The 14,964-nt window shown below is 43.3% G+C and overlaps 1 protein-coding gene across 1 annotated transcript in view; it reads right to left on the bottom strand.

Annotated features, from left to right (window-relative positions):
- Positions 1-12,175: 12,175 nt before the first annotated feature.
- BST1 (bone marrow stromal cell antigen 1) overlaps positions 12,176-14,964 on the bottom strand; it is a 31,764-nt gene continuing 28,975 nt past the window's right edge. Inside the window, exon 9 of the mRNA XM_007093768.2 lies at positions 12,176-13,624. Coding sequence (XP_007093830.2) covers positions 13,519-13,624 — 106 coding nt within the window. The 3' untranslated portion in view covers positions 12,176-13,518. The remainder of the gene's footprint in view (positions 13,625-14,964) is intronic.

Below are 14,964 nucleotides of genomic sequence, written 5' to 3' on the forward strand. Positions count from 1 at the left end.
CTAGACTAGATTAGGTCCTCCACCATGCAATCCCCAAACACCCTGTGTCTCCATCACACACATAAAAAGAGAGAGCCATGACCAATTTAGTGATCAGTTGGTGAGGGTCTGGAGAGTCTCTCTCTCTTTTTCTCCCCACCCCCAACCACCACACCATGTCCCCTGAATTCTTTTAACGGCAGCAGCAGTAAAGAACTTCATTCTGATTGTAATTCTGTACAGATCGCTGTGTCGCTCAGAATCCAAGCAAGTTTAATGTGTTCTTCTGAGAGCTTTTAACTATGTACAAGTTCTTCCCAAACAGTAAAATTTTACAAGAACCATCTTAGAGTTAATCATGTCACACTTGTATCACAAAATCCTGCAGATGCGGCTGGTACAAGCCAAATTAAATCCCTTCTACTTCTGCACAAGGTGGAAATTCACACACTTGGATTGGCTTTTCAGCATTGTGCATTTTTTGCAAATAAACAGGTCATTTCAATGAAGACTTTGGGTAGTAATCTTGACTGCTACCCTTTAACAGCTATGTGATAATATGACTTTCAAGGTACCAAAATATCATAACAATGAATAAATATGCTTTAGAGAACCTGCTGCAATCCATATCTTTGAGGGAAAGAAAGAACTATATTCCTAAAATGCTAAGTAAAGTAATTTAATACATATCCATTTCTTATTATTGGGACATATCTTAAGATCGACTCTACCAAGAAAACACAAAAACATAATGCTATAAGTAAGGAATAATTGTAGTGAAATTAGCAAAGTTCAGATTCTACAGCTTGCTTCATTGATTATTAACGTGAATGTTCAGAATCCTCACCAGGTCTCAAAAAGGCAGTTTCCCAGTCTCAACAATACTGGTGCCCTGCTGGCCAGCACAGGCTTGCAGTTCCCCCTTCCTCTTGGCGCCAAAAGTCCCCTGTAGTGTGAAGCTGAGTTCTGCATTTCACAAGCCTGTTAATTAGCTTCCGACAACTGCAAAGTTTTCGATGAAGATTCCTTTCCACGAGTTCCACTTTCTGCACCGAGGAATTACAGAAGAATAAGCGCTAAGAGCAGGATCAGCTCTGCTTTGGACAGTCCCCTGTGGAGTGGGGTCCACGATCACTTCTCCAAGTGGCACTGTGTATTCACCCACATCTACCTGGCACCCTTTGCAAACCTCGATTTCCATGATCTCATGAAAGAAGGAATCATGAATGATGGTTTTCACTTCAGCACATGTGTGCTTCTACACCTTCCTTTTGACACATTCATTAATGGTTTGCTGGGGCTGCCTTAACAAAATACGAATTTGGGGCAGACGCAAGTTAGTCGATAATAATTGTGTCCAGGGTGAATTTCAGACACGTAACCTATCAGGCAACCAAGATATGATCACTCCCACTTCATATCCTTGAAGACCATTGGAAAAGGGTTGGCATGCTTTTTGACTGAAGACCTGTGCTTTCCCAAATATATTTTAAATCCACCAATATTCAGGAGGGGTTTTTTTGGGGGGGGGATTTTTTTTCTCATTCTTTTTCTCCCTTTTTATTGACCAGCATCATCATTTGCTTTAAAACTGGGTCCTCCCTGATTAACATTCCCACATTCTCCAGTCTCTGTGAATGTCCCTCCACTACCTTGATGGATGCACCAGGCAGATTGAATGTCTTAGCAAAGAAGGCCTCACATAGATGGCGATAGTTTTTCCTAATTTGTCTGAAATTCCTTTCCAGATTGGGTTTCTATTTTATCCTGCTACCTATGAAGCTTTTTGGAAACACTGACATGGACTGAATAAGCCAGGCGGGCTTGTAGGCTTTGAGTCAGCTCCCATCAGAGAGCCCTGCCTTGCTGTGCAGGTTAAAGCTACTGTGTCTTCAGACTTGCTGAGTGGGCAGTGTCTTGACCATCATGGTTTCAACCATTTCCTCTTCAAGTTCCAAAGTCCCTTGTTATCAAGTCTATTGTGCAAGAGGGAATGACCACCTTTTAGGGTGGCTATCACAGAGACCCAGAACAAAACAAAGAAGATCAGAACCCAGTTCTCCCACAGACCTGCCTATTTCTGCTCTGGGGCCTTCCATGAGCATTTCTCCTATGGTCAAATCACTTATCACTCACTCAGCCGACATGCATCAAGTTCCCGCTGAGTGCTGGTGTGGTGCTGGCAGTGGATGTGTCAGCTCATGAAGAAGCCGACTGGCGTTGCTGCTTCAGCTCAAGCTGACTGCCATCCAGACCAGGAGGACCTCTCAGGGGCACCGAAATTGTGGGATCTTGGCCAAGGAAGGAAAGCTCCCTATGTTCACGTTTTCTCCTCTGTAAAACAGGGTCATAGTAGGAGTAACAACAGTACTAGCCACGAATTCTTACACAGTGCTCACTTACCTGCCAGGCACCATTCTGGATTCTTTATGCACACGAACTCATTTCATTCTGAGCACTTCATTTGTTTGTTTTCAGAAATTTATTTACTTATATTTTCAGTTTATTTATTTATTTGGAGAGAGAGAGAGAGCATGGGAGGGTCAGAGGAAGAGGGGAAGAGAGCAGGCTCCATGCCCTATGCAGGGCTCGAACTCATGAACCGTGAAATCATGACCTGAGCTGAAACAAAGAGGTGGATGCTTAACCTACTGAGCCACTTATGCTCTCCTACATACTTATTTTTTAAGTAATCTCTATACCCAGTGTGGGGCTCAAACTCACATCTCCCAAGATCAAGAGTCAGAAGCTCTACTGACTGAATCAGCCAGACACCCCTTGTTTTAAGCACTTGTAATTACTATTTACAATGAAAGACTCAGAGGTATAGACAATCTGCCCAAAGTCTTACAGCTAGCAAGTCATAAAGGCAGGATTTGGGCCAGATTGTGAGACCCCAGAACACATGCTGTCAGCCACAATATTGGGCGGCCACCTGACTTGGTTCCCAGTGCTATCATGATTTATAGTAAGAAATAAATATTTGGTCTTCCTCCCATTCCTGGCAAAAAGCCACTATAAAACCTTTGGAATTTCCTATATCCTGAGAGGGGTTAAGGTGTCTTTTGTTATTTTAATAGGTGACATTGGACCACACCTAGGGGTTGACCAAGTGAGCCAAATAGGTGTGGGAAGGGTTGGAACTTTCTGTCCCATCCCTTGACTCCAAGGAAGGGGAAAAGGGATAGAGATTGAATCAGTCACCAATGGCAATGATCTAATCAATCATGCCTATTAAATGAAGCCTCCATAAAAACCCAAAAGGATGGGGTTCAGAGAGCTTCCAGGTTTCTGAACACATGAAGATGAGGGGGAAAACAGCACTTGGAGAGGGCATGGAGCCCCCCACCCTTTCACCATACCTCGACCTATGTGTCTCTTTCACCTGGCTGTTCCTGAGTTATATCCTGTATGAGTTATATCCTGAGTTATATCCTGAGTATGAAACTAGTGATCTAGCCAGTAAATGGATTTCTTGAGTTCTGTGAGTCACTCTAGTAAATTAATTTAACCCAAGGAGAAAATCATGGGAACCGCTGATCTACAGCAATTCAACCAGAAGCACAGGTGACAATCCGGATTCATGATTGGTGTAAAGAGGGTTTGGGACACAGTCTTGTAGGACTGAACCCTTAACGTGTAGAATCTGAAGGTATCTCCAGGTAGATAGTGTCAGAATTCAGTTGAATTGAAGGTCACCCAACTGGTGTCAGAAAACTGGTTGATGTGGAAAAAACCCCACATGTTTGGTGACCAGAATGTCAGAAGTGAAGTGTTCTGTGTACACAGGACAAACACAGGAGGAGGTTTTTTCTTTACATTCCTCAAACCTTATAATCTTACTGAATTTTAAATACAGATTCAACATTGATTCCTTTGTGAGAAGTAAGGGAAATGATTCATTTTCACAAATACCAAATAAAAACTGTGCTGTCTAGTTAACAATGGTTTGCAACCTATGGGAAATATGTACAAACCCGTCCCCCCACATAATGGAGTCCCAAACCTTTAGACACTTCACTTCCTGGTTCTTCTCCTCTCCATTTCAAGGGCTTATTTTCTTGGACTTTGTAATGAGCATGCACCAAAGAACTAAGGTAGGAGGGACTGAAAGTCTCTGCATCACCTCAGGGAGTGTACATTTGTTCCAATCAGACTATTTTTTGCCTTACATGGGCAGAGGCGACTTCCTGATAAGACAGTACCTCTATAGTGCTCAGCCAATGAGGAACCAGGAGAGGGACTTGCATGCTAGGAAATAAATTGTCTGCTGTAACTGCCTTGGGTGTGCCTGTCCATCAGACACCCACTCATGTAAGAACATTGATTAAAGCCTCACTTCACTGTGCTCTGAGTCTCCATGTCCCTCCTTTGATTGGGTTGGTGGACCTATTTCTCACATCCTTCACATAGCAAGTGCTCACTGGGTCATGGTTGGTCAGGGTGAAGCACGGTGACAGACACAAAGACAAATGGGCAAGACTTGGTCCTCAAGAGAGACATAAAAACAAATGCATTTGAGACTGGAACAAAGTGAGGCATCAAGGAGGAGGTGAGCAAAGGTACCAGATGTGGATGCTCTGAGTGAGAATGGGGAGCTGAGAGAGGGCACCTGGAGAACATGAAGGGTCTCTGGAGACACAAGGCTGGGAAGGCAGCTTGGGGTCAAATGAAAAGATCTTGAATGTTACTTTTAAAAACGGGTTTTTAGAGGTGCATCTGGGTGGCTCAGTAGGTAAGTATCTGACTTTGGCTCAGGTCATGATCTCATGGCTGGTGAGTTCGAGTCCCACGTCGGGCTCTGTGCTGACAACTCAGAGCCTGGAGCCTGCTTCAGATTCAGTCTCTATCTCTCTCTATACCCCCCTGCTCATGTTCTTTTTCCCTTTCTCTCTCAAAATATAAATAAACATTAAAAATGTTTAAAAAATAAAAATGGTTTTATTTTGCACTGATGATTTTGAAGTAGGGCTGACCCTTGCTCAGGATGATTGCTCAAGCAGTGTTATAGAAGTTAGGCTGGAGGGAAAATGCATCAGAAGCCAGGAGACCAGTCAAGAGGCAACTCTATGACTGAAATCAGCATTTTAATGTGTAGAAAGCCTAGAACGTGACATTTAATGATTCTGCTCTCGATTCCATTCCTAATGTCAAACAAAACACCACCTTGTTGGTATTGTTGAAAATCTTTCAAGTGAGCAGGTGTTATTAACTTTAGATTCAGGAAGCAGGAAAGTTATTATTATTTTCTAAATGAAGCATTTTTTTTCCACAGAAACCCATTTACTTGCTAGATCACTGGCAGCATCTAAATAAGTCACAGGCCGGTGTGCTGTGAGTGACTGTGCAGGCCAACCGGTAACCCAGGCAACTGAAAGGCAGTGAACACTGTGTTCTCCAAGCCTGGCCCAAGAGATGCCTTGGCTGGGGCTTCCATGGGATTAGCCTGAGAAGCTGCTGGCCCCGACACAAACTGTGGACTAGAAATCACTTGGGGCCTTTTCTCTTCCTTTCTAGGTACTCCAAGTTCTTGTGTCTCTTGTCACCCTCTGCTCTGCTTCCCTAGCCCCCACTAATCATATGTCATATACACTTATGGGTGTAGAGCATAAATACAGAAAAGTATGACTCATGATGCTTTTTGTTTCTTATGATGCTTTCAATCTCCTCTCGTACCATCCCTGACTTCCTCCAACAAAACTTACACTGAAAGAAAGTTAAAGAGCATCTGACCGGCTCAGTCAGCAGGGCATGTGAGGCTTTATCTCAGGGTCATGAGTTCAAGCCCCATGTTGGACGTAGAGCTGAGTTAAAATAAATACATGAATAAAATTACATTAAAAGAATATTAAAGAATCACCCACCCAGTTCATCCACATCTCCATTCTCTCATGAAACCCACTTGTGGAATGTACACTTCATCCAGGCATGGCTGGGCTGGAGATGCAAAGATGGGTGAGTCTTCAAAGAAGCCATAGTCCCAAATAATGACAAGACAGTGGAGATGGACCATGTTAGGGGAATTCGCAGGGGGCTGGGGAGAAAGAGGCAAATCACAACCAAGGCTCCGATAGGAGAGAGTGCCAGAGGATTCAATGAGGAGATGATGCTGGAGGAAGATCTTTAAAAAAGTCTGCCCAATGGATGGCAGAGCAGGAAGGAAAATCAGTGCAGAGAGACAGCATGTTCAAGACCCCTAGGGCTGAGAGAGTAGGGCACATCTGGGTCATGACAAGGTACATGGTTTGATGGTGCCCAGCTGGGTACAACTTCTCCAAGAAGTTGACACCACTCATAAACCATCCCAGTGGCCACACTAATGAACATTCCACCACATGCCGATCTTCTTGGGTTTCATTCCCTTCCATTCTTTCTCCGATAGTTTGTTTACTTAACCTATTCTGAGCTTGATCTCGTTTCCAACCTCAACCACTCTCTGTGTAGGTGGTACCCCCAGGGAGCCCCAGGGTGTCCTGGCTTGAAGGAAGGAATCTACTGTTCCATCAGGTGCCTGAGTGAGATGCCAAGTAGCTTCACGGAACAAAGCTAACTGGTATCCATACCCTAGGAAGTCTCAGAAAGTCCAAAATACTAGGTCCAAGAAAGTCATGAAGCAAAAGTGGAATTTAAAGAAAAGGGCCTGGCACAAAAACAGACACTCAGATCAATGGAACAGAATAGAGAACCCAGAAACAGACCCACAAACATATGGCCAACTAATCTTTGACAAAGCAGGAAAAGAATATCCAATGGAAAAAAGACAGTCTCTTCAGCAAGTGGTGCTGGGAAAACTGGACAGCGACATGCAGAAAAATGAACCTGGACCACTTTCTTACCCCATACACAAAAACAAACTCAAAATGGATGAAAGACCTCAATGTAAGACAGGAAGCCATCAAAATCCTAGAGGAGAAAGGAGGAAAAAATCTCTTTGACCTTGCCTGCAGCAACTTCTTACTCAACACATCTCCAGAGGCAAGGGAAACAAAAGCAAAAATGAACTACTGGGACCTCATCAAACTAAAATCTTCTGCACAGCGAAGGAAACAATCAGCAAAATTAAAAGGCAACCGACAGAATGGGAGAAGATATTTGCAAATGACATATCAGATAAAGGGTTAGTATCCAAAATCTATAAAGAACTTATCAAACTCAACACCCAAACAACAAAGAATCCAGTGAAGAAATGGGCAAAAGACATGAATACACACCAACCAACACATGAAAAGATGCTCAACAACACTCATCATCAGGGAAATACAAATCAAAACCACAATGAGATACCACCTCACATCTGCCAGAATGGCTAACATTAACAACTCAGGCAACAACAGATGTTGGCGAGGATGCGGAGAAAGAGGATCTCTTTTGCACTGCTGGTGGGAATGCAAACTGGTACAGCCACACTGGAAAACAGTATGGAGGTTCCTCAAAAAACTAAAACTAGAACTATCCTACGACCCAGCAATTGCACTACTAGGTAATTCATCCAAGGGGTACAGGTATGCTGTTTCAAAGAGGCACATGCACCCCAATGTTTATAGCAACACTATCAACAATAGCCAAAGTATGAAAAGAGCCCAAATGTCCAACAATGGATGGATGAATGGATAAAGAAGATTATATATATATATATATATATATATATATATACACACACACACACACATATATATATATACACACATACACACACACACACACACACACACACACACAATGGAGTATTACTCGGCAATCAGAGTGAAATCTTTCCATTTGCAACTACGTGGATGAAACTAGAGGGTATTATACTAGGCAAAATTAGTCAGAGAAAGACAAATATCATATGACTTCACTCATGAGGACTTTAAGACACAAAAACAGGTGAACACAAGGGAAGGGAAGCAAAAATAATATAAAAACAGGGAGGGGGGAAAATATAAGAGACTCATATATCGAGAACAAACAGAGGGTTACTGAAAGGGGTGTGGGAGGGGGGCTGGGCTAAATGGGTAAGGGGCATTAAGGAATCTACTCCTGAAATCATTGTTGCACTATATGCTAACTATCTTGGATGTAAACTAAAAAAATAAAATAAAATCTTAAAAAAGGAGAAAAAAAAAGAAAGAAAAGGGTCAAGGGGCACCTGGGTAACTCAGTCAGTTAAGCGTCCAACTTCTGCTCAGGTCATGATCTCAGTTCATAGGTTTGAGCCCCACATTGGGCTGTGTGCTGACAGCTCAGAGCCTGGAGCCTGCTTTGGATTCTGTCTCCCTCTCTCTCTGTCCCTCCCCTGCTGGCACTCTGCATGTCTCTCTCTCTCTCTCTCTCTCTCTCAAAAATAAACATTAAAAAAAAAAAAAAGGTCAACAACAGAGAACAATAACTTATTCACTGGACATCTATTAAACATCTTTTAAGTGCTAAGCCCTAGGCCAGGGGCTGAAGATACAGCCATGAGCAGAGTTAGTTCATCCCTGCCATGGCTGCTGTTGGTACCCACAACATGGTGGGCCAGTTGTTAAGGCTGGTGGCTTTCCTGCTTAAGCCATTGGGTATCTGCTCTGATTGACCAGGCTGTACCACAATGGTTAAATATTTCTTAATGCCACCTCCAATTCCCACCTTTGTTTTTAACACACGTGTAATTACAAAGTGAAATAAGGAAGAAAAAAAAAACTCTGAACCTGACCTCGATTGGGAGGATTGGTCAAGAAAACCATCACTGAGGGAGAGGCCCTTGAACTGAGATCCAGATGATGGGCTGGAGTTATTTGGTGGACACAGAAGGTGGAACAGAAGATTAGCACATCTGAACCCATAGGGAGTCAGACCATTTTGTGGATAGAGTTTGTTTGACTCCTCTCAGGCGAAATGGTGGAGAATTGAGAGCAGTGAAGCCTCTTCTGAGTTTGTTCGGGCATCAGCCCCTGCTACGGTCTGAATGTTTGTGTCCCCCCAAAATTCCCATGTTGCAATCCTATTGCCTGAAGTAACGGCATTAGTAGATGGGGCTTCTGGGAGGCCCCCAGGAAGGTGGAGCTCTCGTGAATGCAATTGGTGCATATGTAGGAGCTCCAGAAAGCTCCTTAGCGCCCCACCATGTGAAGATGTAGCAGAAAGGCCTGAGCTTGTGGATCTGGAAAGAGGGTCCTCACTAGAACGCGACCACGATGGTGCCTTGGACTTACCAAGGACTTCCCAGCCTCCAGAACAATGAAAAAGAAACTTCTGCTCGTGGTAAGCTACCCAAGCCTGTTGTATTTTGTTATAGCAGCCCAGACAGACTATGACAGCACCTCTTCTGTGGGGCAGGAGGGACTGGTAGGATTCACATAACAAGAGGTGATGGCTCAAACCGCTAACTGCCGAAGCCTCAGTACTGCTGTGCATCATGGGGCTTAGAAAGAATGTGCACAGCAAAGGGCCTCACGACCAGCAGAACAAGCCCAGACAAGCAGTCCATCCAGCTCTGTGCACACGGGCAAAAACTGCCATTTCACATGGGGGATGCCCCTCTTCACCAATGAAAAACCCTATAAGCTACGAAAATGTGGAGACATGACTGAGCCAAGTCATCTCCTCCCTTCGCCCTTGGCTGGGAGACCTTTAATTAGAATTACAAGTTGATCAGTCAGGACTTGGAACAGAATCCACTCTGGCCAGTTTAAGCAGAAAGCAAGTATAGAATCTCCAGGAGAGCCAGGGGATGAAGCTTCCAGACTGTGCAACTCGGAACCAAGCCCCAATTAACCATGTCCGACCGCCCAGCAGAGATCCTGAGCCCACCACCGGCACAGTCACCTCGGATGGAAACAGCAGTGTCACCATTAGGACCCCGCCCACCACTGTCCTTTCCTCTGGACAGTCTGACTCCTTGGCCGCAAGTCCCCTGAAAGGAAGCCTCAAGCACGTGCACCCAACTGGTGAGCTTTACATCAAGTATCGGCATCCTGGCTTCAAGGGCAAAGGGGGAAGCAGACGGCTAGCTTCTTTCTTGGAGACATAGGACTTAAAGGGTGAGAAGGCCCCCAGGCGTATGAAATGTGCTCCAAAGGAGCTAGACCTCACCCTTTATGCTGGAGGTCTGTAGTCAAGCCTGGAGGCATTGTTTTCCAAGAGGGGACAGAGCCAGAGCCTCCATTGTCCTGTTTCTTATCTATGAAACAGAGCCACCTAAGACAAAATAAAACCCCCTTTGTCTGGCAATACTTTACTTCCACTCAGGCCCGGCCACATGATTTGCAGGGCCCAGTGAAAAGAGCAAATGCTAGGTTCCTTGCTCAAAAATTTAAAATTTAAAAGACAGAAACAGAAGAGCATTAGACCAAGCTGGGCCCTTCTGAGGAGGAGTCCCTGGGCCCCTGCACGGATCACATGCCTTTGAGGCTGGTTCTGCTTCCTCCCTCCTCTGTGGCCGGTAGGATTGTATTGTTTGAACCCTTGTCTAATCTAGCGTTGCTAGACATAATGGGAAGAGAGGGGAACTCAAATGATATTCTTGATAACACAGTATCTAGTAAGGTCTGGAAACCTCTTAGAGTTCATTTTGGGAGTGTCACGCTGGAATCTACACAAGGAAGAAGAAATCATGAAACTCCAAGGCCTCAATGAGAAGAAAAGTTGCTCTGGCAAGCTTGTTCATCCTGCCTGATCTTGTATCAATGCCCTACTGCCTGTCATAGGATATGGGTTGTCACGGTGCAGGAACTGGGGCAGGATTTTGAAACACTCCAGAGATTTCCTTTCTTCCTTCTTGTCTTCCTTCTTTCCTTCCTTCCTTTCTCTCCCCCCACCCCACCTTCTTATATAAACCTTGGCCAAATGTTTGGCCAACCCCCTTTGAAGCTAAAGGAAGATATCCGTGGTCTGATATTGTATGCCGAAGGCTACAAGTGGCTAACCTTTATATAAAAATAAAAAACACCCCCAAATTCAATCACCCACACCAGGTTTCTCAAAAAACCCATGGGATCTCAGCTACTAAAATAGAAATCTGGGCACTGGGAATAGCCAGGCTCATATGCATGGAAAACTCTTGTTTCCATGTAACTGTAAGTCTAATTTCCACCTGCAATGCTCAGGCGGTTTGAGTAGGGATATGACATCAGCCCTTGGAAGTGAGATAGAAATTATGTTACCCTGACAGGTGTCGTTAAACATGCCAAGGCAAGCAAGAGAGGTGCCAGTATGGACAGGAGAGAAGTCCAGTTTGGGAGAAAGAGAGACTGTTTTGTGTCAAAGTGCAAGGGAAAAGCAAAAGCAAAGACGATACGTGGATAGCAAGGTTGGAAATCTACTGAGAAAGGAGTCCATTCAGATGGTTCTGAAACAGAATCTAGGGATCCTTAACATTTGTGGGATCTTATTTAGTACAGCAGATGGGCAAGCACTCCAACTCTAGTTGTAAAAACTCCTTTCCACTTACTAGCCTTGTGACCTTGAGGAAGTGTCAAGCCTCAGTTTTCTTGTCTGCAAAATGAGATAGTAATGATAACTATGTGAATGATTAAATCATTTATCAGGCATTTACAACAGTGCCTGGCTGATGATAAGAACTCATGAAATGCTAGCTATGGTCATGATGATGGTGATGATCATGAAGGTAGCTGATGACAGTGGTTAAGGAAGTTAGCTGGTCTCTCCTGCCAAATCACCAGCAATGGGCCAATGAGCCGGTGGATGCCACGAGGGAGGGGTAACGGTGGGAGAGAAGGAAACAGGAGAGAAAGGGATGGGAGGCAGAGGGAACTAGTCAAGAGGCTTTGATGTCATTCCCAGGGAGAGAGATGAGGCCAGCCCAGGGCAGTCTGAGATGCTCTTTAGCTATTCATGGGGTTGTTATGTGTGTCTATGTCATACACAGTGATCATGAGGCTGTTCAGTTTTCCAACTGTATAGGGACTATTTGGTCAAGCGTCCACAAAAACTGAGGAGAGACACTGCCAGGGGGGCCTCACCTAGAGATGAGGGGCACTGGGGTAAGAGAGAAAGAGCCCTGTGCTCAGGGTTACACATTTGAGGAACAGCTCTACCGCCCCCGGACAATCTTATTTCCCCCTTACAGAGATTTACAGGCCCTGCAGGAAGTGAAAGAACTCCTGGCTGCCTGTTTCTGGGTACCGGGGCATCAGAATCAGGGACTTCTCATGTCTGAAACCCCCACACATGCTTTAGGTAAGAAAAGGAATAAGGAGAACAGAGAAGTGTCTGTGACAAGCTTTTGGTTTTATTTTTGTCTTCTCGAAATGTTTTGTGTCAAGACAAAGTACCACACACGTATGATACATGCGTGTGTGTATATGTGTGTGGATTTCTCCTTTTCTGATTATAAAAGTAACACATACTCATTAGAGAACATCCGAAAAACACGAAAATGCCAAAGTCAAAAATAGGAATCACTGATAAGACCACCACCCAGAGATAATTGCTCTGCCTTTGAGTTTATTACTTTTTCTTTCATTCGTTTACAATATGCATATCATAATAGAATTTGTTAAATTTGTATTATATTTTAGAAGGTTTCATATCTCGCTTCTTGTACTTATTGTTGACATTTTTCTGTATCATTAAACGTTCTTTGAAAACATTTCAGTTACACACAGTGAAATTTACTCTTTTTGATGTACGGTTCTAAGTGTTGACAAAGACATAGATTCACTACCACAATCAAGATACAGAACAGTTTCTCACTCCCCCAAAATTCCCTCACACTACCCCTTTGTAGTTACCCCCTCCCCCTAGTCCTAACCCTTTGCTACCACTGATCTATTCTCCATTCCTACAGTGTTGCCTTTTCCAGAATGTCATATAAGTAGAATAATACAGTATGTCGCCTATTGGTCTGGCTTCTTGTATTAGCACATCTGAGTGTTACTCATGTAACATTTTCTTTCTGACTATATAGAGAGTGTTGCTAAGTATTGTATAGATGTACCACAGTGAGCCCATCCATTCACCAGCTGAAGGACATTTGGATTGGTAAACATGACTTTTACCAGTTGAACGTGATTCTAACCTACAGATATACCAAACCATATGAAAACAGTTCCCTATTATTGGACATTATGAGTTTCTCCTCCCCATTATACATAACCATTAAGTGAACACCTTTATTCATAAATCTTTGCACGTCAAATATATATACATTTATAGAGTGTATATATATCTTAAGCTATCAATAAGCAAGCAGTGTGCCCCACAGCGGATACAGGAAAATTCAGAAAAAATATAAAATCTAATTCTACTAGAATTTTCTAAAAATATTTTATTATGTAACAATAGTCTGGGTCCCAATGCTTTATACAATATGACACAAGAAACTAATAACTTGCTTTCATTCTAATGCAGCAATTTTAACCTGCTAAGTAGAACTAGACTAATTTCTTGTCTCTGAAATCCCGAGCTTGTGTATCATTGAAAACATTAACATTTTTTCCCAGAAGGAAGCTTCTTTAGACAGTGGAACCACCTGGTATGCACAGAACAAGACAGAGGAATGTGCAAGGGCGGGTTTCAGGGCTGGGGGATGGTAGGGCAGCACAGCTGGGCTTCCAGTCACGGTTGAATAACTGAAGCCAGAACCACTAAGAAAGGAATGAAGAGGCTGGCACCATGTTCTGCACAGAGGGGTGGGGCTTCTCTTCGAGTGGAGGTTACTGCTCTGTAAATTAAAAAGGAAAGAGAAAATTTCAGTATTGGTGTGCAACGCCTACTGTCAAAAATACACATGCATGCTGCAAAAAAAATTGAAATAGTGCAGAAAGTTAACAAGTGACGAGTAAAAGTGCCTTCGACTCCCCCATTCTTGCTTTCCACAGAGAATCATTGCTGACGGTTTGAACTGTCTTCCCAGGAACATAAAACGTATGCATGCATTACACATGTTCCCACACACACCTTCACACACCCTTTCATCTGAGTACAAATGCAACCTGTAATTTTTTTCCCCTAACATCATATTTTGGACATACTTTCATATTGTACATATGAGTTAATTCATTCTTCCTCATGGATGAATTCTTACTGTATGGATATACCATAAACCTAGCCAACTTCCCTACTGATCGACATTACATTGTCAGAGTTTAACTGGCGTGGAAAAACCTATCTTGACTTAAAGACACCAAGAGAGGACCCGGCCAAAAAAAATGGACTCTGGTCGGGGCTCCTGAGTGGCTCAGCTGGTTGAGCACCCGTCTTCAGCTCAGGTCATGATGTCACAGTTCGTGGGTTTGAGCCCTGCGTCGAGCTCTACACAGAACCTGCTTGGGTTCTCTATCCCTCTCTTTCTGCCCCTCCCTTGCTCTCTCTCTCTCTCTCTCTCTCAAAAATAAATACATAAACAAAACATGGACTTGTCATAGCAAATAGAGTCTGACCACTGACTGGATTTTTTACAACAGAAATTACTGAATTTTTAAAAACCAATTCAAAGATACATCTTTTTAAATCATGAAACCATCGAATGTTGGCTTGGAAATTTATCCCATGGTTTGGGACTCCATCTGAGTGCTGGTCACCCCTCATTCACTAATGTTTATTACAGCATTATTTATAATAGCAAGATATGGAAGCAACCTATTGATGGATGAATGGATAAGGGAGATGTGGTATTCACACACACACACACACACACACACACACGTGCTCATGCAGACACACACAGGAATACTACACAGCCACAAAAAGGATGAAATTTTTAGCATTTGCAACAACATAGATGGACCTAGAGGGTATTATGCTAAGTGAAATAATTCAGACTATGAAAGACAAAAAGCATATGATTCAGTTATATGTAAATCTAAAAGAAAAAAAAAACACAAATGAATAAACAAACAAAAAGTAGAATCAGACCTGTAAATAGAGAACAAACTGATGGTTGCCAGAGGGGAGGAGAGTGGGAGAATGGGCAAAACAAAATGGATGAAGCGGAGTGGAAGATACAGACTTCCAGTTATGGAATGAATAAGTCACAAAGAAAAAAAAAAAAGAAAGAAAGAA

The sequence above is a fragment of the Panthera tigris genome, chromosome B1 (genome assembly GCF_018350195.1).
Source record: "Panthera tigris isolate Pti1 chromosome B1, P.tigris_Pti1_mat1.1, whole genome shotgun sequence".
Lineage (NCBI taxonomy): Eukaryota > Metazoa > Chordata > Mammalia > Carnivora > Felidae > Panthera > Panthera tigris.